The 24,961-nt window shown below is 33.2% G+C and overlaps 3 protein-coding genes across 10 annotated transcripts; 2 read left to right on the forward strand and 1 right to left on the reverse strand.

Moving 5' to 3' along the window:
- Positions 1-1,068: 1,068 nt before the first annotated feature.
- On the reverse strand, positions 1,069-3,639 carry LOC144546066 (uncharacterized). Of its 8 annotated transcripts, none has more exons than XR_013508697.1 (5): positions 3,383-3,638; positions 2,865-2,907; positions 2,614-2,679; positions 2,422-2,514; positions 1,069-1,742 (listed from the first exon to the last, which is right to left on the reverse strand). XR_013508697.1 is itself a non-coding variant. In XM_078294608.1 (5 exons), exons 1-4 carry the CDS (start codon positions 3,596-3,598, stop codon positions 2,437-2,439), a joined length of 432 nt encoding a protein of 143 aa, XP_078150734.1. In that variant the 5' UTR covers positions 3,599-3,639; the 3' UTR covers positions 1,069-1,742; positions 2,422-2,436. The 8 variants fall into 8 exon arrangements, 1 of the variants encoding a protein (XP_078150734.1); XM_078294608.1 differs by having other exon boundaries at positions 2,836-2,907; positions 3,383-3,639; XR_013508700.1 differs by lacking the exon at positions 2,614-2,679 and having other exon boundaries at positions 2,865-2,909; positions 3,383-3,639.
- Positions 3,640-4,447: 808 nt separating this feature from the next.
- Positions 4,448-7,262, forward strand: LOC144546045 (scarecrow-like protein 9). Its single transcript, XM_078294591.1, has 2 exons — positions 4,448-4,561; positions 5,240-7,262. Exon 2 carries the CDS (start codon positions 5,285-5,287, stop codon positions 7,193-7,195), a length of 1,911 nt encoding a protein of 636 aa, XP_078150717.1. The 5' UTR covers positions 4,448-4,561; positions 5,240-5,284; the 3' UTR covers positions 7,196-7,262.
- Positions 7,263-20,758: 13,496 nt separating this feature from the next.
- Positions 20,759-23,816, forward strand: LOC144546479 (scarecrow-like protein 9). Its single transcript, XM_078295031.1, has 2 exons — positions 20,759-21,073; positions 21,754-23,816. Exon 2 carries the CDS (start codon positions 21,799-21,801, stop codon positions 23,707-23,709), a length of 1,911 nt encoding a protein of 636 aa, XP_078151157.1. The 5' UTR covers positions 20,759-21,073; positions 21,754-21,798; the 3' UTR covers positions 23,710-23,816.
- Positions 23,817-24,961: the final 1,145 nt, after the last annotated feature.

Below are 24,961 nucleotides of genomic sequence, written 5' to 3' on the forward strand. Positions count from 1 at the left end.
TTGCAAAAGACCAACTGTGTTGTCTGCTTGGGCCAAATGGAAGAAAGACTACTGTGATTAATTGCCTTATCAGCAGTATCCCCATCACAGGCGGTGGTGGTACTTTGGAATATGGGTTAATCTCTCTGTGTTTCTTATTTTCTTTGTTTTGATTTGTTATTTCAATCTGTAATGAAGATAAACTAAAGCTATATTACATAATGAGAAACTCTTTGCTCCAACTTTTCTGACAGCATTGATATACAAGCATTCTGTAAGGAGTTTTGTTGGCATGGACAATATCTGAAGTTTGATTGGTGTTTGCTCCCAGGTTATAACATGATACTTTGGAATAATAATTGCTTCAATTATCGCATTGCTTCTCCTAATTCTCAGCATCTTTTATTTTCTATTGTCAAGTGGGGCAAAAGGAGAGGTGTATGAGATTACTTTGTCAACTCTTTAAATTTTCATCATGTTTGGTCCTTGTATTTTATGTTATTTGTTTATTGTGATTATAGATGGACTGGATTTATTATGTCATTTCCTTGAGTTTTATCTTTTGAAATCCTCATTTAAGTAATGTTACATCTCTCTTTTTGTAGATACTGGTAATTTTGGACACTTCAAAAACGAAGGGGAATAAAAATGTTCTTTTCGAAGGACATTGACTGGGTCTACTGCAGAGTTTGTTATATCGTTATGTGGTCTACTGCAGAGTTTCATTTTTTCTTTCTATCAATTTGATTGATTTGGTGTATAGGTGCATCACACATTTGCAACAACTGGGATTGATGGTACAATTCATTTTTGGGACAAGAAGAGTAAAAGAGACTTTTGAAAGACAGTACCTAAGTGATGTAGCCTTAGTTTGTTTAAAGTTTGATGAAATTTTATTTTTATTTACCTATCCATCAAGCCGACGGAATATCAAAACATCGAAGGGTTATACACACTTCGCGTTGGATTGAAGCTCGGACATAATCAAATCTCAGATTTTTTATGTTGTTTATGTTCAATATTTTCCTGTGATCATTTCAAAATAAATTTGAAATCATTTCATTACAGATCGACTGCCAATTGCTCGTGTGAAAATGAACGGTCCACAAATATTAACATGTGTTGAAGGGGCAAATAATAAAGAAATTCTATAAAATTAACAATTAAAAACAGTAAAAACCACTAGGAAAATAATTTTTTTCAAACTTGTACATTTTACAAAGCTTGCATTGGTACCCACTCTTTTCTATCAATTGCTCTTGTGATATATACCAGTATCTTCAGTTTGAGCGAGTGTTTTGTTCCAAGCTGTTGCTGACACTGCCCCTCCTTTTTACCAGTTTTACCAAGACCGTACTGATCATACCGGTTTCTTCTTCACCTGCTGTACCATTACTTCTTCTTCTGCCTTAGTAGACAGAAATCGAGCGTACCAGTCCGGTACGGTTCTCCCTATCTTGTCAGACTGTGTTATCTATGCCCTTGTTATTTTCCTTTTTTTTCAACCAAATACCGTTTTTGCCCCTGTGATTGTTGTTGCTATTTTGGGTCCCCATTTACCAGCACCTCTTCCCTTGTGTCGATAAATTAACCAGTACCAGTGTACTGTTAATTGTACCAGCAGCCCAGTTCAACTTTAATGCATACCTAATTTACCAGTTAGGTTGTGACATCCAGCTTACTTCATCTAATTACATTTTAGACACAGGAAGCCGATGATGAGGCTGAAAGCAAGTTGTATCTCCACTGATCTTGGACTTGCACTACAAATTTAGGGAAAATAAAACACAGTATTCATCATTTCCAAATTATAAAGTAAAAAAATACATTTGCTATGTTGTTCATTTTATTCTAAAATTAAGTTCACAGAATAGAAAGGGTTGAAATGAATTGACTAATAAAACCTAAAATTAAAGAAGAATTGCAACTTGATTTAGGCAGCAGCCATGGACAAAGTGGCAAAGAGAATGAAACATTTCTCAAATGACAACAAGAAATTATCAATTCTTAGTAAACTAACAAGAGTCTAGAACAATTGATCGTGACTACACATCAAAAGTTTTCGATCACTTCTACGATAAGAGTAGAAAGTAATCCAATAAGAAGATACTGACAAGAGAAATAGTTAAACTTACAAGCAAGTCCCTCCAAAGTAAAAAAAATCAAAGATGACCTTATGGTAGGTATGATGATATTGATGATGATTTATTAATAAAATTCCTTTGAATCACATAAACGTTTTGTTTTTTTAAAGAATTGCACCAACAGCCACTGGATTGGGTTATGTACCAAATTCTACTGTTTTTTTCAACTATTAACATTCAAAGCCTCAATTAATTTATTTTACTGGCATGGTAGAAGAATATTACAGTTCATGTATTAGATAGGTATGAAATGAACTATACTTAGTTAATAAAAAGAAGAAGAATACTGCATATATACCTTCTTGCACGGCTGTCACATACCCAACAGTGGACCCCACATTGGCCATTGAATACTGACCCATAGTATGAATGTGATTGAAACCAAAATCCTCTGCAGTAACAGTAACATCAAAATTAGAAAAGAAAGATAGTGACCCATTAAAACCATATGTGGCATAATCCCAACTAAGCACACATCAGGTCAATATACCTGTACCAGTTGATTCTTTTGTTTCACCTTTTTCTTTGATCGATTCATATCCTTTGATTCACTGATCTGATAATATAAAATAGACACATTGAGTGATTTCTTTCATACACGTTGTGGCATAACATAACAGTTTCAAAATATTTGAATATGGAAGTGATTTATGAGTCTTTTATTAAGAATATATGGGCTATTTTTAACAAGGAAGCCGATCAAGTGACTTACAAATGGGGCCAAGACAATTAAAGACTTACAAAAAGATGACAAGTGGGCCAGCAGCTTCAGAAGCCCCTCTCTCTCTCAGAACCAAAAGAAAATTATTAGGAAATTAGTTAGCTAATTAGACAAATACTGGTGCTAAATTTACTGTTAGGTTCAAATGTACCTAGACAGGTATATTTGCTATAAAAGGGTGAGATTCTGTGTAAATTCATTCTAGTGAATAATCAAGTAAATTTGTGTTTCTATCTCTGTGGTCTTGAGTTTCGCCATTTTATCCAGTTTTCTGATTTTCCCAAAATTAACTCAATTCTTTGAGTTATTTCTTAAATTGATTGTTGGTTGAGCATAAACCATACCATAGTAACTATGCACGCAGGTACCAAAATAGCATAAACCAGCAACCTAAGAATACTAACTGTGCAAACATTACTGATGCACGATCAAATGTAAATATCCAATTTTTCCCAGAACAAGTCACAAAAGCTTAAAAAAACGATATCAGTGATAAATTCAGAGATAATAGGAAAACATTACAGAGATATTGCCATACCTGACACCTCTTTCGGCGAATAGAAGAGAGGAGTTTCTCGGATCGAAGAGAGAAGAGAGCTATTTGCTTGATTGGGAGAGGGACTACAGCACGACTCTTTCTTTTATTGATCGAGGAGAAGAGAGATCGTGAGAAAGGATGCCATGGCAGATCGGGTTTAGGTCTAGGGTTTACGTCGCACGTCGGGCTTAGGTCTAGGGGTGCGAATGGAAGCATCCCTCACGAAAATTCACCGGGGACGAATGGAAGAAAATGAAAATTCACTCTCCGTAGATGCATCGTTATTCCAACTCTACCCTTTAATCAATCAACGATTGAAATTCATTCCGACAAAATATTTCCTGTAGCACCCCTGTTGCAAGTTGCCTGTTCTTTCAACGAGGCAAATAAGAAAACTAATAAGGCTATATAAACTCCATTTGGGTTAACATTTTTGTACAATACCAAGTACATTTTTTGTTCTAATATATAACTAAATTGTAACTTGTGTACTATGCAACTTCTATACACTCATTTTTTCAAAATCTCTACACTCATTTTGGTACCGGTACCGGTACCGCTGACCGTATTTACCTTTTACTTTTGTCCAATTGAGAATTGAGAGGCTGCTGGTTGGAGAGGTGGGTTGTTGGTCTTAATAATTATTTGGAATCGCCCACCAATGTTGACCAAAGCACCTTCACTACACAATTACAAAAATGTATAATTTTTGGTCATTTGAAAACTTTGACAATCCGACTTCAACAAATTAGTCCCTAGAAAAGTTAAAATTACGACAATGACGGTGTAGTTGATAGTTTCTGCTTGTATCAAGATATAATTACACTTTAGCACAATAATTTACATAATTTTCCTACATCAAGTCAACAAATGATCTAAGTTGCTTTACTATTACAAAACTATTGTAATTTTTACCATTATTAATGGATCTAAATATGGGCTTTGACCCATATTTTTCCTCAGAAAACAAATGATCTAAGTTGAAATAGACATTTTACCAAAACCAGGCAAAAATTTTCTCTATGTTGACAGTCTAGAAAGCTCCATAACATCTAATATAATACAGGTTATTATAGCTGTGATGATCTCCCTCATTACAAAAATCCCAAACAAACTTCTCAATATAATATCTAAAGGAGCTTCTTCCTCGACCTAATTAACAGGTGATGCTCTTTTGAGGTATGCTGGAAAATTCTCTCTCAACCCTTTTACATTGAAAATCAGTAAAATTAGAGCAAAAAGGGAAATTAAAAATACAGGGTGTGGTTGGCACCATTTTTTTTTTTTGGCCTATGAAAAACAAAAAAAAAACAAGTTTTATTTTCTTGTTTTATTTATAGAAGTTGCATTTTCTTTTCTGAAAGTTAATATATATGGGACACTATAAGGATGCCATGTTCCTTGCTAAAACTGATGATTTTTTATTTTTTTTTATTTCGTTTATGTTTTAGTTTCTACTAATATAGCTAGTTTAATAATTTAATTAAAGAACAGTTGATAGCTGTTGGTTAGTTTAGTTATCTTAGTACTTTCATTAAAGAGAAGAGCTATTGTAAGTGCTCCAATCACAACACTAAGAACTGACAGAAAAAAATAATTTCTCTATACCGATTTTGTCCCTATTTAAAGCTCTTATTTATTTGAAAAGTTCGGTGTTTAATTAATGCATTTTTAGTAAATAAGGAACATAAGAACAAATATATATAATTAAACTGACATTGATGCTTCTTCTATTTCTACTAATTTAATCTTAACTAGCCAACTATTAATGGTGAAATTGAAATTTTTTTTTTTTTACTGAATAATGTTAATCAACCGTTTCACTTCACTAATTTGATTCATTCATGATATTTCTAGATCAAATATCTGTCAATCAAATTTTGGAAGCTGCAAGCAACATACATGGCTTTCCCGAAAGAGAACAACTCAAGGTTTTTCGAGTCAAATGAATTGCACAGTTCCATTAACTTCTCACAAATTATCCCCGAAAAAAGCCGATACACTAATCTTTCTCTGAACCAACATGAGAAGTCTGAGACACTTTTAGATCCAACACTAGACTACATAAGCCGGTATTTATTGGAGGAAGATATAGATGAGATAAATGGTTATCAAGATACAGCTCTCAGGGACATGGAGAAACCTTTTTATGATATCCTTGGAGAAAAATATCCACCTTTACCAGATAATCGATTGGTACCAAAACAATCAAAGGGAAATCCTAAATTCACAACTTCTGTTTTAAAAGATCAAGTGGGTCCGTGTATAGAGAACTTGCTGGCTACTGAATTTCAGAGAGGTGTAGAAGAAGGATTGAAGTTCCTTCCGAATCACAATAGATTGTCGATTAGTTTGCATGTGAGCAATCTTTCACTTAATCCAACGAAGAAATGTGAAAGCAATTCACTAGAGCTCAGATTGGGGGAAGAGAAAAAAAGTAATTTGCTAAGTAAATCAAAGGGTAAAAGGAATACAAATGATGGAGACTTGGACCTTTTGGAGGAGCGAAATTGCAAAATAGCCATGGTCTCCGGTGAGGAAACAATTAGAGGTGAAATGTTGGATAGAATAGTACTATACCACAGGGAAAACTGTTCAAGAGTAGAAATATCTAGCTTAAGAGAAATCAAGGAGCTCAAAGCAAACTCATATAGTGAGTATCGAAACCAACACGACCATATCAATCTCAGAGAAAGTCTCATATCTTGTGCAAATGCGATATTTATGAATGATAACAAATTTGCTTTTGAACTTATAAAACAAATAAGGAAGGAAGCATCTCCTATTGGAGATGGGATCCAAAGGCTTGCATGCATTCTTGTTGATGGACTAGAGGCACGCTTGGCTGGTACAGAAAGTGCGACCTATCGCCAGTATTTCACAAGACAAGTAAGCACTAACGACTATATGATAGCCTATTATATGTGCTCGAGGGTAGTCCCTGTCATGAGAGTTTCATATCATTTTGCTAATGAGAGTATTCTCAATGCCATAGGCAATGCATCTAAAATTCATATAGTTGATTTTGGCATTAGTCATGGATTCCAATGGCCATCTCTAATTCAATCACTTGCAAAAAGAAAAGATGGAACCCTGAAATTACGAATTACTGGGATAGATTTGCCTCAGCCGGGCTTTCACCCTGCTGAAAGAATCAATGAGACAGGAAGGAGGTTGGAAGATTATGCTCGATGTTTTGGAGTTCCTTTTGAGTATCAAGGGATCACATCACAATGGGAGGCCATTTGTATTAATGATCTTAGTATCAATGATGATGAAGTGCTTATAGTTAATTCTATTTATCACCTTGGTAGCACAAGGGATGAACCTTTGTCAGGCAAGAATACTCCTAGGAATAAACTCCTTGATCTGATTCAAGATACCAAACCGAAGCTTTTTGTTCAAGGAATATTCAACTTATCCTTCAGTCCCTTCTTTATCACACGGTTTAAACAGGTTTTGTTGCAGTTCTCCACGCATTTCGACATGCATGACACGTTGCTTCCAGGAGACTACAAGCATATGCAACTACTAGAAAGAGAAATTTATGGTCCTTCTATAATTAATCTGATAGCACGTGAAGGATCAGATTTGGTAAGACCGGAAAACTACAAGCATTGGCACATGCGAAATTTGCAGACCGGTTTTCAACCATTTCCGGTAGATCCACGTGTAGTGAAAGAATGTCGTGAATTTTTTAGAACTGGTTATAATGATGCATGTTTTGTTGAAGAAGATTGCAATTGGTTCTTTTGGGGTTGGAAGGGTAACATAATATATGCTATTTCATTGTGGAAACCTAAAGCAGAATAAGTTTCGAGGTCATCTTCTATATTAAAATTGCTAATTGTTTTGTTGCTGAGATTAATTTGATTTGAATTCTTTTGTTGTTTTTCTGTTCAGATCTGTTTGATATGAATTTCAAGGATTCGGTGTTTTATAATTTTCTTGACTTATAGGGGTAAAAGGTAAATGCGAAAATGTAAGAATGAAAGACATTTATGTGTACATACTGGTATTCTGACCTTTAGAGGTTTTGCTGGTGGGCATACCTTTTACAACTTTTTTTAACACTGGTATTCTAATTTTCAGAGCGAGGTTATGTACTTTTTTTTTTAATTAAAGTCAACGATTCAGAGGTTCTGTACTGAATGTTATTGTTTTGTTCTCTGCATTCTCTGCTATTTCATTTACTAAATTAGTTTGTAATTGTTTTGTTCTTCTCCATTTCTCCTTCGTCCAGTTCAACATTTCTTGTCTTATCTTCAACAGTTCAGTGTGGGCTTTTTTAATTGAATAATTATATGAATTCCCCACTCCCATCCCCCTCTCATCTCTCCATCTCTTAATTAAGGACGCTGATAACAATCCCCGCAGCTTCCACCCCGTATTTATCCCCACAGATACTGTCAAAAAAAACATAGGGGAACCGCTCAATCATTAATGAGCGTTTAAAAAACTGCAGGTATTTAACTTAAAACATCACAGTATTTACCTTGAATTTGTCAGGTATTAAACTCTCTGCAATGATCTCAATTTATGAAAGAATAAATCAATTCATTAATTGTCCCCGCACAAAATTTTTTTTTTTTTTTAATCGTTCCCGCACAACTGGGGACTATTAAACATGGGGGGACCACTCAATCATTAATGAGCGTTTAAAAAACTGCGGGTATTTAACTTGAAGCATCAGAGTATTTAACTTGAATTTGTCAGGTATTAAACCCTATGCAATGATCTCTATTTATGAAAGAATAAATAAATCAATTAATTGTCCCCGCACAAACTTTCCTTTTTTTTGAATCGTCCCCACACAACTGGAGACCATTAAATAAACAATCCTCTCACCCAATGATAAATACTCTGAGACATAATGATAAATACTTTATGTTACATAGGTAAATACTTTACATTATATGAATAAATACTTTATGTTACATGGATAAATACTTCTTAGGCATACTTGCAACTTTCAGTAAAATATCAATGATAAATACTCTCAGACATAATAATAAATACTCTATGTTACATGGATAAATACTCTATGTTACAAGGGTAAATACTTCTCAGAAATAATAATAAATACTTTTTTGAACATCAATTAACAGATAAGCATTTATTAACGGGGATTGCTATTAGATAACAGTATAATTAATGCGGAGATTGTTTTTAAAGGAATAATTAATGCAAAAATTGTTATTAGAGGAATGCATAATTAATGCGGGGATTGGTATTAAATGACTGTCTAATTTAATGCGGGGATAAAATGAAACTTTTAATGAAATTAGTGGGGGGATATATGACAGTTAAGGAAGAGAGAGAGTGCAGGGAAAATGGGGGATGGGAGTGGGGGGTTTCATATAATTAATCCTTAATTAAACCCTCCCATACACATTTTTAGAGGTGATTTTTTTTCCATGTCGTCCACATTTCTCACGATCTATGAGGAATTTTGCGAATTTAAAACCACGAACGTATTCTACGCAATTTTATCTTTCAAATGAGATCCATGATGACATACTTTCGGGCTCATCGTCACACAAGTATTTATACCTCATCGTGCAAGTATTTATACTTATACTTGTAAGTATTTAACCCCAATCGTGTTTAACTTCCATAAACTAACTTAACTAACTATTTTAATTAAATTTATTCAAAACACTGTGGTTTTCTAAGTTTAATTAAATTCAAAGGTATAAATACTTGGGAGATAATAAATTAATATTTACAAATTAAGATATTAATACTTGCATGTCTAATTTGATATGACTATATGAGGGACCACTCAAACTACATGGGGAGAAGAATCATACACGTTTTTAGAGATGATTTTTTTTTTTCAATGTCGTCCACATTTCTCACTATCTATAAGGAATTTTGCGAATCTAAAACCACGAACGTATTCTACGCAATTTTATCTTTCAAATGAGATCCATGATGACATACTTTCGGGCTCATCGTCACACAAGTATTTATACCTCATTGTGCAAGTATTTATACCTATACTTATAAGTATTTATCCCCAATCGTGGACCCCGCATCAACCTTTCACAATCGTCTCTACGTCAACATTTCTCTAACAAAAATAGTTGACCACATAGGTATAAATACTTCAGTGCATAGGTATAAATACTTATAATACTTGATATTAATACTTTCAAATGTCAGCAACGTCATATGTGTAAAATATTAAGTATAAATACTAAAATGACAAGGTATAAATACTTGTGTCACGACGAACTCGAAAGTATGTCATAATGGATCTCATTTGAAAGATAAAATTGCGTAGAAGATGTTCGTGGTTTTAGATTCGCAAAATTTCTTATAGATTGTGAGAAATGTGGACGAGATTGAACAAATAAAATTGGAGGGTTAATGAGGGGATGAGAGTGGGGGGACAATTATCAGGGCCCTTTTTAATTTGTCAGTATAATTGAGATCAAAGGTAAAAAAACCGTGAATTTTATTTTTACCCAAAAAAAATTTAATATAAATAACCACAGTTTAGCAAGATTTTTATTTTTGCCCAAATCGTACAGAATATATACGGTCCGGAATTAAAATTCCAAACCGTATATAATATTTATGGCCCGAGTTCTAAAAATCACGGCGAGGAAAAGAAGAGGAAGATGGGTTTAATTAGGGGTGGGGCCCGATTGTAGGTGAAATAGGAGGAAAAATGTTTTGAGTGGGGATGGGGTCCACTTATCACAAATTCAAAAGAGAGGGAGAGTGCGCATGCATCTCATTGGTTGGAAATTTGGGAATTTATTTCCTTCTCCAGGAAGGAATAACAAAAGGAGAGAGAGAAGGGGATTTTAATGGGGTGGGGTCCACAAATAAAATAAAGGATGGGGAGTTTGAGGTGGGATATGTGTGGCTTTTTATGATGCTGGATCTTGATAAGAGGTTCCCACGGTTTAGTGAAATAATTATTTGTGCCATTTTTTCTTATTTATTTAATTATATTGAATTATTATTCTTTCTTGCTAACTCTTAGATTTAAAGTTTTATAATAACATTTTATGTAGTGTCATATACTCGTTTAAAAGTTTATGGTTTTCTACACCTGTTTGCACATTTAAGAAAATCCAAATTTGTCTTGGCTTATGTCATGACTAGATTTTAACAAATCAAGATAAAAAAAAAAAAAAATCTAGTCATGCACATAAGCCAAGACAAATTTGGATTTTCTTAAATGTGCAAATAGATGTAGAAAACCATAAACTTTTAAACGAGTATAGGACACTACATAAAATGTTATTATAAAACTTTAAATCTAAGAGTTAGCAAGAAAGAATAATAATTCAATATAATTAAATAAATAAGAAAAATGGCACAAATAATTGTTTCACTAAACCGTGGAAACCTCTTATCAAGATCCAGCATCATAAAAAGCCACACAGATCCCACCTCAAACTCCCCATCCTTTATTTTATTTGTGGACCCCACCCCATTAAAATCCCCTTCTCTCTCTCCTTTTGTTATTCCTTTCTAGAGAAGGAAATAAATTCCCAAATTTCCAACCAATGAGATGCATGTGCACTCTCCCTCTCTTTTGAATTTTGTGATAAGTGGACCCCATCCCCACTCAAAACCTTTTTCCTCCTATTTCACCTACAATCCGGGCCCCACCCCTAATTAAACCCATCTTCCTCTTCTTTTCCTCGCCGTGATTTTTAGAACTCGGGCTGTAAATATTATATACGGTTTGGAATTTTAATTTCGGACCGTATATATTCTGTACGGTTTGGGCAAAAATAAAAATCTTGCTAAACTGTGGTTATTTATATTAAATTATTTTTTTTGGTAAAAATAAAAATCACGGGTAAAAAAAACAAGGGTATAATGGAAAATCAAAACTCTGACAATAGTTAACTATAGATTTTTAAATGTATGGGTAAATAGAAAAAAGTAAAGAGAGTTAAGGGATATAATAAAGAGTGTAGGAGTAAATAAAAAACTGAACAAGTCTTTGAGGGTAAATAGAAAATTAACCCTTCTTTTTAATGCTATTCTATCTTTTACTATAAAAGTTTACCAAGAGAGAGTAGAGACCATAAAAAAAAAAAGCTTTATAATTTATCACTTGGACTTCTGCTGCAAAAGCTGGTACAATATACCAGCATGCTACATACAACAAGGATGATTTAATGGAAATCTCAACAGAAAAATCTAAAAAAAAAAAAAAAAAATAGGCCAGCACAAATGAAAGCACCCTTTATTTTTAACTTTACAATTAGAAAGTGGTTCTCATTAAAAAAATACTGTATTACGGGACCTGCGTACCCTTGAACAGACTTAACAGTTAACAACCAACTTGGAGTAAAATTGAGGCATGCATGGCCCGTATTCAGTTTCAGTTTGACAGAACAGTATTCGTTGTAGTAGCCAGTAGGAACTCTGGTATGGTACCAATGTACCAATTAAAAGTATACACTGGTACTGGACCTTCATGCTTGATTCAAAGAAAAAAACAGCAACCCCATTAGTTTAATTATATGCTTTAATTTTCTTCATTATTTGATCGAAATGGTTGGTACCAAAATATTGTTAATTCTTTCATGAACAATGGCAAACAATTTCAGGATTTTATTGGCACAATACAATTTGAGAAACCATGAATAAGGTTCGAATCGAAAGAGATATTTCCTACCTGATGAAGACAAAGTATGATTTAATTGATAAAACAAGAACTAGATCTCAGCAAGCAACCACAAATTCATATATCCTTACAAAATGTCATTGACAAAATATCTCAAAATAAATAAAAAAAGATAAGAAGTAGAAATTGAAGAACCTAACATGGTAAATCTAAAATGCAGTATGTAAACCTACAATTGAGTCAATTTGAGATACTCTGGAATATGATGGTCATATGGCACAACAAACTTCTCATCACTTATCAATTCAAATATATGTACCAGTTTTTTTTTTTCTCCATTTAGTTACAATTATATGTGTTATCAAGGAATGGGTTCTTGAAATATCAAACTGGCAGTCACAACTGGTTGGATGTCAGTGGATAGGATGATGTTGCGCCACTGCACCGGGAATCATCAGAACCACGATTGCAGAGCATCTTTGGTTATGCCGGTCTCCTTGAGAATTGTATCTGAAGTTCTGAACCATGATGGTGAGGCATCTTTGGTTTCCTCGGATTAGAGTGTAGATCTGAGATCCACCAGCAATCCTTCAAGTGTAACGGACACATATTCGTGTCCGAATCAGGATTGGTTATACTTGGATCATGCATTCACGCAACCAGAAGATATGGAAGTCCTGAGAAAATTTGAATGAAAAAGTTGTTGATTATTATTGTTATTAATTGTTTCTCACTTGATTAGATGTTTCTAACTATACATCTTTCATTAATTATAAGCTATGTTACATGGATACGGGTACGGGTATCGTATCGGATACGATACGGATATGACGATATGGTAATTTTCAAAAATCTCGGATACAATACGTCTATTATATATTTATTATTTTTAATTAATTTATATATTGTATTTAAGATAATCATAACAGAAATCAAATTTGTATAAATAATTAAAGACTTAACCAAAGAATCTATTAAATACTATAACTACTAGAATGTAACGCAAGAGAAGCTCTAGTGGAGTGATAAAGGTTTTGACACTCACGTAACAAGCCCCAGTTCGATTCACGCAAAAAAAATTCAATTTCGCCGGTGTATTCGCGGTGCTGACACGATTTCTGGGTTTGAGCCAATCGTATCTAGCCATAATTAGCCGTATCTGGCCGTTTCAATGGAGTATCCGAGTAACATAGAGACATAAATTATAAGCTATGTTGCATGGATACGGGTATCAGATACGATACGGCAATTTTTAGAAATTCTGGATACAATATGTCTATTATATATATTATTTTATTATTATTATACATATTTCATTAAGATAATCACAACTTAAATTAAATTTATAAACAAAAAATAAAAGCTGAACGGAAGTATCAATTATATTGATCATTTGTTAGAGCAAAACACAAGTGATACTCGTCCAGTTGTAGATAATTTTGATACTCAATTGGACACGTCAGCTGTGGCGTATCCCCAGTTTATGAGATATGCCACGTCGGCCGATACGTATCCGATATCTGAGTAACATAGATTATAAGAAATCAGTTGAACCCAACAAAACTGTCAAAAGAAAAAATATTTGTTATTATTGTTACCGTTTCTCATTTAATAAAAAAAATCTCCTTAAAATACTTTTTCTTGGATCCTCTATTATTCAATTAAACCTAACACAAATCAATTAAACCCAACAAAACATTTTCTCTTAAAGACAAAAAAAAGAAGTAAACAAATGTAAGAAAATATATGACTTATTGTGCATCAGTACTGAACTTGACTCAGAAAATTCAAAAATTCAACAACTGAACAAGAGCATGAAAAATTGAAAGGGTTCAAATGCCTCCATTTTTTGTGTTTCCATCATGCCTTCATTTTTAAAAACTTTAATAACTCAAAATTTAAAACTTAAAAATCAAAATAAAACCGATAAATATGATATATATCATTTTATTTATACACGTGTAAAAAATTATAGCATTTCAATTTTATTTTGATTGTCATCAAGAGCTTGTAAAAAACGCACTGATGTGGATGATTTCTAGACGTTGATTTTTGAACATATTAATTCACATAAAAACAAAATTGAAATGTGATAATTTTTTATGAGCACATAGAGAAAATAACATTGACCACATCTAATGATTTTATTTTGACTTTTAAGTTTTAAATTTTGAGTTATTAAAGTTTAAAAAAATGGAGGCATATGGATGCATTTGAACCCTCTATATATATAGAGATTGACTAATATCAAATCGATTGTTCCTGAGGTCCCGTATAACTAAGTCGTTTTCAATTTTCAAAGTCCAAAATGTCGATCCTGTAACATCCTAGTTTTGTAATACTTGGAGAATTATTTAGTTTGAAAGGAAGTATTATTTATTTTATTTTTAATTAATAGCAATTTTGATTTCCATGTCAAGAAATTGTATCATCCTAGTGTTTTAATACTTTAAAATTTTATTTCACTCGAAGTAAAACTCATAATTGAAGAAATATTTGCAACGTAGCTATAATATTTTTATATTGAGATTTATTTTAAATTTTCATTAATTTATATGAACAATTATTTTAGAGTTATTTAATTGTACTGTTACAAGTAAATAGATAGGTTTCGTTTTAGTCTAGAAATGTCTTAAAATTTATATAACAATAATTTATTGGAAACTTTGTAATTTATAAGTCAAAGTTATATTCATTAAACAAATATATTTTTTTGTTTATTTTTATTGTTGCATGCCACTAGTCAATATATAAATTAACATCATTTTGTATCAAATTCTCATAGTGACACCTGTCTACCACTTTTGATCTACCGACCTTCACTTTTAATTATGTGGTTGAAATTTATCTTAGGAAAAGGGAAATAAAATATAAAATCATAATGAAAAAAAATATACAACTACTTTTCTATTATCTTGGGGGCCCTCTCCTTCGTCCAACAGAGGACCTTAGAAAGAAAAAAAAAAAAAAAGAAGGGGAAAGCGGTGAGGGAAATAAAGGCACAAAGGGGAAGAAAAGGAACGGAGATGGTGAGAGGTTGTGGTCGACACCTCTATGCAGCCTGTGAGATGCAGAAGACGGAGGAGAAGGAACCTATTGGTTTGATTGGTTGATTGTTTGTGTTCGAGGGGCTGTTCTTCGAATGGCTCGATCGACTTGATTATGAGTATTGAACCGACTTTGAGCCTTGTTGTGCCCAACGTTAACAGGTGTGGATTTCGAGTTATTCTTAGCCCCTTTCAACTAATTAGGTTATTATTGTGGATTGCTTGTGAATTTCTTGCTTGCCTTATATTGCATGTTGTGCGCTTATTGATTGTTTGTGTATTATGGTTAAATTAGTTGCTTAGTTGTTATGTGCATAGTATGAATAGTTTAATTATTGGATAACGGGTCCAATTTGCAAGGCATGCTTAATTAATATAACATATGGGTATTGACGAAATATAAAAGGGACTAGATTGAAATTGATATAAATGGATTGAACTAAAATTAGTAGACTTTGTAAGAGTATTCTGCTTATTTGTTAACCAAATTGGGTTGTATTGTGACACATTTTAGACAAGGTGTTGTACTTTAGAATTGTATGCATAAGCCTCAAGTCTCGTATTTGTATTTGACGGTTTCCTTATCGATTTGTGGGACTAGAGACATGGTTGAATCATTTGGTTTAACACTATTTGAAAAATGATTTGATTTGTTCGATTGCTATTTTTCATTATTATTGTTGGTTGGCCTCATGTTTGTTTATCGTATTATAATTAGGTACTTATTATGGTTTTCAAATTGCATGCTATGAATGATAGCTTGAAATGTTTACATGGTCATATTTTTCCTAAGCTAGTACATGACATGATACAAGGCACTTCCACTAAACATGAGTTTGATTTAAATGACCCATTTGCATGATATGGATGCATAAGTATTACTTCTAAATGCATGACATGAATACATAACTTTGCATGTAAAGCATGATTTTGATTTAAATGAACCTTAGCATGATATGGATGCATAGTAATTTTTACAAATGCATGACATGAATGCATAAATTTGCATGTGAGGCATATTTTATTGTTTGAAATACTTGGTATGCTTTAATTGACTTGTTTAAATTATATTATGCATTGTATTTATTAGTTGAGTGAAAAGGATGCATGCATGAGCATATTTTTATGAAGTATACTTTGAAACTAAAACATGACATGATTTGGAAAATAATGATTTGTTACATGATATTGTGAAATGTGTTAAAGAACCAAATGTCTGAAACCTAACGATCATGTAGGCACCCTATTTGGGGTAAGAGTGTAATTTTTTTTATGTAGGTGCTGAACTTGTAGCGCATAACAGAAATTGCATAGGCACCATATTCGGGGTAAGCGTGTAATTTTTGTTATGTAGGCGCTGTACTTGTAGCGCATAACATAAATTGCATAGGCGCCATATTCGTGGTAGCGCATGACTCGGTTATGTAGGCGTTGAACTTGTAGTGCATAACTTTAGAAATGTAGGCGCCCTATTCGGGGTAAGCACATAATTTCAAGTTATGGCCATAACAGAAATTGTGTAGGCGCCATATTCGTGGTAGCGCATGATCGTAGTCTTGTATGAACCTTGATGGTCATGTAGGCGCTGAACTTGTAGCGCATGACCGGGGTCATATAGGCGCTGTACTTGTAGCGCATGACCGAGTATTGTTAATACCAAAATGGTTGAACCTCTCACCTGAATCTTGACGGTCACGTAGGCGCTGTACTTGTAGCGCATGACCGAGTATTGTTAATACCAAAATGGTTACCTAATATAATGATATTTTATTATATCATGAATATTTATGAATTTAGTATGATTTATTTCATGAAGCTTTATAAGTATATTAAACTAGTGCACATTAATATTTGCATATTTGATAGGATACATTAGCATTGTATTTTTTTTTTTAATAATGTTTATTTTTAGATCATGAGATAAATGCGTATTTATAATTTATGTACTACTTGGTTGATTTCATCTTCATTAGTTGCTCTTTGATTTCTATTATTGTTGTAATGTTATTATTATGCTCGGTGCTGGTTTGGTTTAGTTGGTTGGGTCTTAGAATACCTCGACTAGAACTGAAAACCACACTGGGAGATTTTCAATCTCTCACATTTCCACTTCGGTGGGTTCTAGGTACACAACATGAGATGCGGAAACGAGATGTCAAACTAGAGGATTGCAGGGACTTGTCACAAAAATGAGTATTTTGGTTAATTCAAATAAATTTGTTATGGTATTTCGATCGTATTTTATTGTACCGTAACAGGTTTATTTTCAATTGATTATTACATGTATATTTCAAAACTTAAAAGAAAGTTTTATTCATGTATTGTGGCTTTTGTCTTAATTTGTCATTGGTAATGTATGTACATATATTGTTGTAGGATAATATAATTGCCTTGTGCTGATGAGCACGGCGGGTTGTCTGTCCTGTTGTCGGGATGTGACAGATCCAAACCGTTACATGTGATATTTATATTAAAATGTGCTTGGAGACCAAATTTTATATTGTTCTGAATTTTTTTACTATTTATTAAGCCACTTTGAAAACCGGTAATCCAACGATAGCTTTTGGTTTTATTATTTTGTTAAGCCACCATTGGATCAGCGGTATTCAAAGTGGCTTAATAAATAGTAAAAAAAATTCAAAAAAAATATAAAATTTGGTCTCCAAGCATATTTTAGTATAAAGATCACATCTAACGGTTTGGATTAACTTTTTGAACTTAAAAAATTGAAAAACGACTTAGTTGCACGGGACCTCAGGAACAATCGATTTGATATTAGCCAACCTCTCTCTCTCTATATATAGAGAGAGAGATGAGCTACGCTACTCCATGGAGTAAAACGCGTTGGTGCTACATGGCACTATATTTTTATTTTGAAAATTCAAATGATCGATCCGAACCACTCAACATGATCTCCATATTGAAATGTGCTTGGAGACCAAATTTTACATTTTTTGGAATTTGTTTACTATTTATTAAGCAATTTTCAAAATTGCTTAATAAATAGTAAAAAATTTCCAAAAAAAATGTAAAATTTGGTCTCCAAGCACATTTCAATATGGCGATCACATCTAACGGTTCGGATCGGTCGTTTGGACTTTTAAAATGAAAATACGGTGTGGAGTACAAACGCATTTTACTCTATGGAGTAGCGTAGCTCATGTCATATATATATATATATATATATATATATATAGAGGTGGGCTACGGTGAGTTGCAAATTAAAACGCGTTTCTACTTCACGCCGTATTTTTATTTTGAAAGTCAAAACGACCGATCCGAACCGTTAGATGTTTAATCCATATTGAAATGTGCTTGGAGATCAAATTTTACATTTTTTGGAATTTTTTTACTATTTATTAAGCATTTTTGAAAATTGCTATTTTGCTATGAACAGTAAAAACAGTAAAATTTTCTGGACCATCAGATCAGCGACTTTCAAAATTGCTTAATAAATAGTAAAAAAATTCCAAAAAATGTAAAAGTTGGTCTCCAAGCACATTTCAATATGAAGAACAAGATGAACGGTTCGGATCGACGTTTTGAACTTTAAAATCGCAAAATATGAGCATGGAGTAAAATAGTTGCTTTACTTCGCAACTCACCGTAGCATAGCTCTATATATATATATTTATATAGAGGAGGGTTCAAATGCCTCCATTTTTTAAAATTTTAATAACTCAAAATTTAAAACTTAAAAGTCAAAATAAAACCGTTAAATGTGATCTATGTTATTTTCTCTATGTGCTCATAAAAAAAATATCACATTTTAATTTTGTTTTTATGTAAATCAATAAGTTCAAAAATTAACGTCTAGAAATTATCCATATTAATGCATTTTTTACAAGCTCTTGATGACAATCAAAATAAAATTGAAATGTCATAATTTTTTAACGTGCATAAATAAAATGACGTAGATCATATCCAATGGTTTTATTTTGACTTTTAAGTTTCAAATGTTGAGTTATTAAAGTTTAAAAAAATGGAGGCATGGTGGAGACACAAAAAATGAAGGCATTTGAACCCTCTTCATATATATATATATATATATATATTAAAATGTATTTATAATTAATAAGAAGCATCGATACGATAACTTGAGAATACAAATCTTTTAGAAGGGACTGCCGACACATAATTCTTTATTGTCACTTCCTTCACCTTCTATAGAAATAAAACAATGGAAAAATATGTAACTTTTCTTTATACATAAATGTATATACTATTTAATCATTGATCACGATATGAAGAACTATTTTATGTCTATCTATATATCAAGATTGAGTATTATTGTCAATTTTCTTTAGACACAAATTGCAATTTAATTTATTGATAAAAACATTTTCAAGAGATATAACATACATAATGACCACAAAATATGTAACTTGGCCAGAAAATTCACTTAGACTGCTAAATCCTAGCCCGTAAATAATAAAATTCGCTAAGACTGATAATGTCCTCTAACGATAAAGATGTTATGTTATCAATGTATCCACTGCAATTAATGGTTGACCAATTGGAGATGATTACGTCCCATGTATTATCTCATAGTATAAACTCTATTGATTTTCTCAAATAGTTTGGCTAGTATAACATCAGTGTCATTTCAACCTATATAACACCAACTCTAAAACCTATCAAATCGACTTCAAATGGTGAATCCAAACCGTTCAAACCGATCTACTTCATTAGTTGTGCGTTTACATGCAAAATTTATAACTTTTCGAATTTATTTAGTATTAAGTCAAGCGGTCAAATGTGTGAGTTTTTAAGTTAATTTTAATACATTAATTTTTCAATATTTTTATCGGTTGACTTGATACTAAAATAACTCGAAAATATAAAAAAATTGTATGTAAACGCATCACTCATAATGTAAAACAGTTTGAACGGTTTGGATTAGTCATTCGAAGTCGATTTGATAGGTTTTAGAGTTGGTGTTATATAGGCTGAAATGACACTGATGTTATGCTAGCCAAACTCTTTATTAAATATAAATGTTTGAAATTGTGCAAAATATTTAGAAGATTTATATATTGATAAAGCCAGCAAACAACTCATTAGATCATATCATTTTAATTTTTCACCTTAACAGGTATGAGCATGAAGTTTCAATGAAACTTAATTCCATGGCTAGACAAAAGGGTTTTGGTCATTTAATTTGTGCGGCTCAAGGCCCATAAAGAATCAATAATCAAACCCTAGGTATCATGCATTGGGCTTTAAATGCCTTTTCCTTTTTTTTTGTTTTGTATGATGAAGACATCTGGTGGCCCAATAATTACACTGCCAATGTTTAAACATTTAAGCAAATTTGATATTTCCAATTGTGCTTGTTGGGCCTACAATATATAGTCGCCCCATAAAGTAAAGAAAAATAATTATTTAAAATAATGGTATCTTTTATCATTTTAGCCACGCTCTCTTAACCAGAAGTTTAATGGTCATAATATTCTACAAATTGATTTAGTCAAGAGGCAAGAATAACAATTTCCTTGACAAAGTGATGGAGGTCGCTCTCAAGAATTAAATATCATATCCTTGACAAATTGTTTTTATCCTTGACAAAGTTTTGACTTTCTCACCTGCACATGCATCCAAATAGGACGTGCAGCTAGATCTAACTTCTAAGATGTGTTTACACTAAGTTAGTGACATTAATTAGGGTACCAGTATGACAAGTCAACAGTCAGATCCGGTATCAGGATTGGTTTTTGCTTGTATCAAGATATAATTACCAAAAATCACGGTGTATAGTTGATAGTTTCTCCTTGTATCAAGATATAATTACACTTTAGCCCAATAATTTACATAATTTTCCTATATCAAGTCAACAATGATCTAAGTTGAAATAGACATTTCACCAAAACCAGGCAAAAATTTCTCTATGTTGACAGTCTAGAAAGCGCCATAACATCTAATATAATACAGATTATTATAGCTGTGATGATCTCCCTCATTACAAAAATCACAAACAAACTTCTCAATATCTAAAGGAGCTTCTTCCTCGACCTAATTAACTGGTGATGCTCTTTTGAGGTATGCTGGAAAATTCTCTCTCAACCCTTTTACATTGAAAATCAGTAAAATTAGAGCAAAAAGGGAATTAAAAATATAGGGCGTGGTTGGCACCCTTTCTTCTTTTTTCTTTTCTTTTTTTTTATGGTTTATGAAAAACAAAAAAAACAAGTTTTCTTTTCTTGTTTTATTTATAGAACTTGCATTTTTTTATTTCTGAAAGTTAATATACATGGGACACTATAAGGATGCCATGTTCCTTGCTAAAACTGATGATTTTTTATTTATTTATTTTGTTTATGTTTTAGTTTCTAATAATATAGCTAGTTTAATTCAGTGTTGGAAATAACGGTAGGCAGTCATCGGACGGATAGGGTACGGTCAAGTGATTAATCAAGAAAAATTGGGAATAATCGGCTGTAATCGGGAATGATTGGTCGATTAGTCAGAAAAATCTATGACGGTTTGGTCACCGCCAACGACTAATCGGAAAGTTCGGTGTTTAATTAATGCATTATTAGTAAATAAGGAACACGAGAACAAATATATATAATTAAGATGACATTGATGCTTCTTCTATTTTTATTGAATTAATCTTAACTAGCCAACTATTAACGGTGAAATATATATATATTTTTTTACGGAATAATGTTATTTAACAGTTTCACTTCACTAATTTGATTCATTCACGATATTTCTAGATCGAATATCCGTCAACCAAATTTTGGAAGCTAAAAGCAACATACATGGCTTTGCCGAAAGAGAAAAAATCAAGGTTTTTCAAGTCAAATGAATTGCACAGTTCCATTAACTTCTCACAAATTATCCCCGAAGAAAGCCGTTACAACAATCTTTCTCTGAACCAACATGAGAAGTCTGAGATACTTTTAGATCCAACACTAGACTACATAAGCCGGTATTTATTGGAGGAAGATATAGATGAGATAAATGGTTATCAAGATACAGCTCTCAGGGACATGGAGAAACCCTTTTATGATATCCTTGGAGAAAAATATCCACCTTTACCAGATAAACGATTGGTACCAAAACAATCAAAGGGAAATCCTAAATTCACAACTTCTGTTTTAAAAGATCAAGTGGGTCCGTGTATAGAGAACTTGCTGGCTACTGAATTTCAGAGAGGTGTAGAAGAAGGATTGAAGTTCCTTCCGAATCACAATAAATTGTCAATTAATTTGCAAGTGAGCAATCTTTCACTTAATCCAACAAAGAAATGTGAAAGCAACTCACTAGAGCTCAGATTGGGGGAAGAGAGACAAAGTAATTTGCTAAGTAAATCAAAGGGTAAAAGGAATACAAATGATGGAGACTTGGACCTTTTGGAGGAGCGAAATTGCAAAATAGCCATGGTCTCCAGTGAGGAAACAATTAGAGATGAGATGTTGGATAGATTAGTTCTATACCACGGGGAAAACTGTTCAAGAGAAGAAATATCTAGCCTAAGAGAAATCAAGGAGCTCGAAGCAAACTCATATAGTGAGTATCGAAACCAACACGACCATATCAATCTCAGAGAAAGTCTCATATCTTGTGCAAATGCGATATTTATGAATGATAACAAATTTGCTTTTGAACTTATAAAACAAATAAGGAAGGAAGCATCTCCTATTGGAGATGGGATCCAAAGGCTTGCATGCATTCTTGTTGATGGACTAGAGGCACGCTTGGCTGGTACAGAAAGTGCGACCTATCGCCAGTATTTTACAAGACAAGTAAGCACTAACGACTATATGAAGGTCTATTATATGATGTCAAGGGTATTCCCTGTCATGAGAGTTAAAAATCATTTTGCTAATGAGAGTATTCTCAATGCCACAAGCAATGCATCAAAAATCCATGTAGTTGATTTTGGGATTAGTCATGGATTCCAATGGCCATCTCTAATTCAATCACTTGGAAAAAGAAAAGAACGACCCCAGAAATTACGAATTACAGGGATAGATTTGCCTCAGCCGGGCTTTCACCCTGTTGAAAAAATCAACGAGACAGGAAGGAGGTTGGAAGATTATGCTCGAAGTTTTGGAGTTCCTTTTGAGTATCAAGGGATCGCCTCACAATGGGAGCACATTCGTATTGATGATCTTAGTATAAATGATGATGAAGTGCTTATAGTTAATTGTATTTATAGCTTAGGTAGCATAAGGGACGAACCTTTGTCAGGCAAGAATACTCCTAGGAATAAACTCCTCAATCTGATTCAAGAGATCAAACCGAAGCTTTTCGTTCAAGGAATATTCAACTTATCCTCCAGTCCCTTCTTTATCACACGGTTTAGACAGGTTTTGTTGCAGTTCTCCAGGTATTTCGACATGCATGACAAGTTTTTTCCAGAAGACTATAAGCATATGCAACTAATGGAAAGAGAAATTTATGGTCCTACTATAATTAGTCTGATAGCATGTGAAGGATCAGATTTGGTAAGACCGGAAAACTACAAGAATTGGCACATGCGAAATTTGCAGACCGGTTTTGAACCATTTCCGGCAGATCCACGTGTAGTGAAAGAATGCCGTGAATTTCTTAGAACTGGTTATAATGAGGCATGTTTTGTTGAGATAGATTGCAATTGGTTCTTTTGGGGTTGGAAGGGTAACATAATATATGCTGCTTCATTGTGGAAACCTAAAGCAGAATAAGCTTCGAGGTCATCTTCTAGTTTAAAATTGCTAATTGTTTTGTTGTTGAGATTAATTTGATTTGAATGCTTTTGTTATTTTGCTGTTGATATCAATTTGATATGAATTCAGAGGATTTGGTGTTTTTATAATTTTCTGACTTATAGGGGTAAAAAGTAAATGTGAAAAATTAAGAATGAAAGACATTTATGAGTACTTACTAGTATGAACTGGTATTCTGACTTTTAGAGGTTTTGTGAGTGGGTATACCTTTTACAACTTTTTTAAATGCTGGTATTCTAATTTTAAGAGGTTATGTACTGAATAGTTTGTTATTGTTACTTTACAAAAAAAAAAGGTTCTCCTTGTTCCAGTTCTGATAGAATTAATCTTGTTGTTATGTTTCAGTTTGTTTTGTTTATGTTTTGTTTTAATTCCAGCAGAGTTTAAGTTTTTCTGTTTTAGATCAAGTTAGGCTGTCAGAGTAATCCTAGCGTGTGGCTAAAGATAGAGTAGTAGTTATTTAAGTTCCAGTTTTTATTTAGTGGATGTAACTTCTATTATTGCAGTTAGAGTTTGTATTTGTTTCTATTAATAAAAAAAACCCCAGAAAATGAAGCAGCAGTTTTAGCATCACAAAAAAAAAAAATCTCCTCTGTCATTTTTTCCTCTCTGTGATTTTTGTAACTGGCCACAAGAAGTTAAACCAACATTTGGTATCAGAGCCAAGTTGTAAAAGCAATGGCCGGTGAAGGTGCAGTGGTCAAACCGACGGCAAAAGGTGCCTCAATCCCAATCCATTATCCAATGTTAAGCGAAACGAACTACGGCATATGGGCTGTCAAGATGAAGATAATCTTGCGTTCGCTAGGAGTATGGTCAGTGATTGAAAGTGAAGAAAAAGACGACGACAAAGATCAAGGCGCCATGGTAGCCATTTCTCAAGCCGTGCCAGATGACGTGATGATGGCAATCGCGGAGAAACTGACGGCAAAGGAGGCTTGGAACGCAATCAGGGAGATGCGAGTTGGTGAAGATCGCGTTAAGAAGGCACGCGTACAGGTGCTGAAACGGCAACTGAACAAGTTACACATGGAGGATTCAGAGACAATAAACGGCTTTGCAATGAAGCTTACCACGCTGGTGGGTGAGATCCGCTCACTGGGCACGAAGCTTGACGAAAGCGAAGTTGTTGAAAAACTGTTCAGTGCAGTTCCAGATAAATTTCTACATATTATCGGAACGATTGAGCAGTTTGGCGATAGTGAGAACA

The sequence above is a fragment of the Carex rostrata genome, chromosome 29 (genome assembly GCF_964058835.1).
Source record: "Carex rostrata chromosome 29, lpCarRost1.2, whole genome shotgun sequence".
NCBI classification, from domain to species: domain Eukaryota; kingdom Viridiplantae; phylum Streptophyta; class Magnoliopsida; order Poales; family Cyperaceae; genus Carex; species Carex rostrata.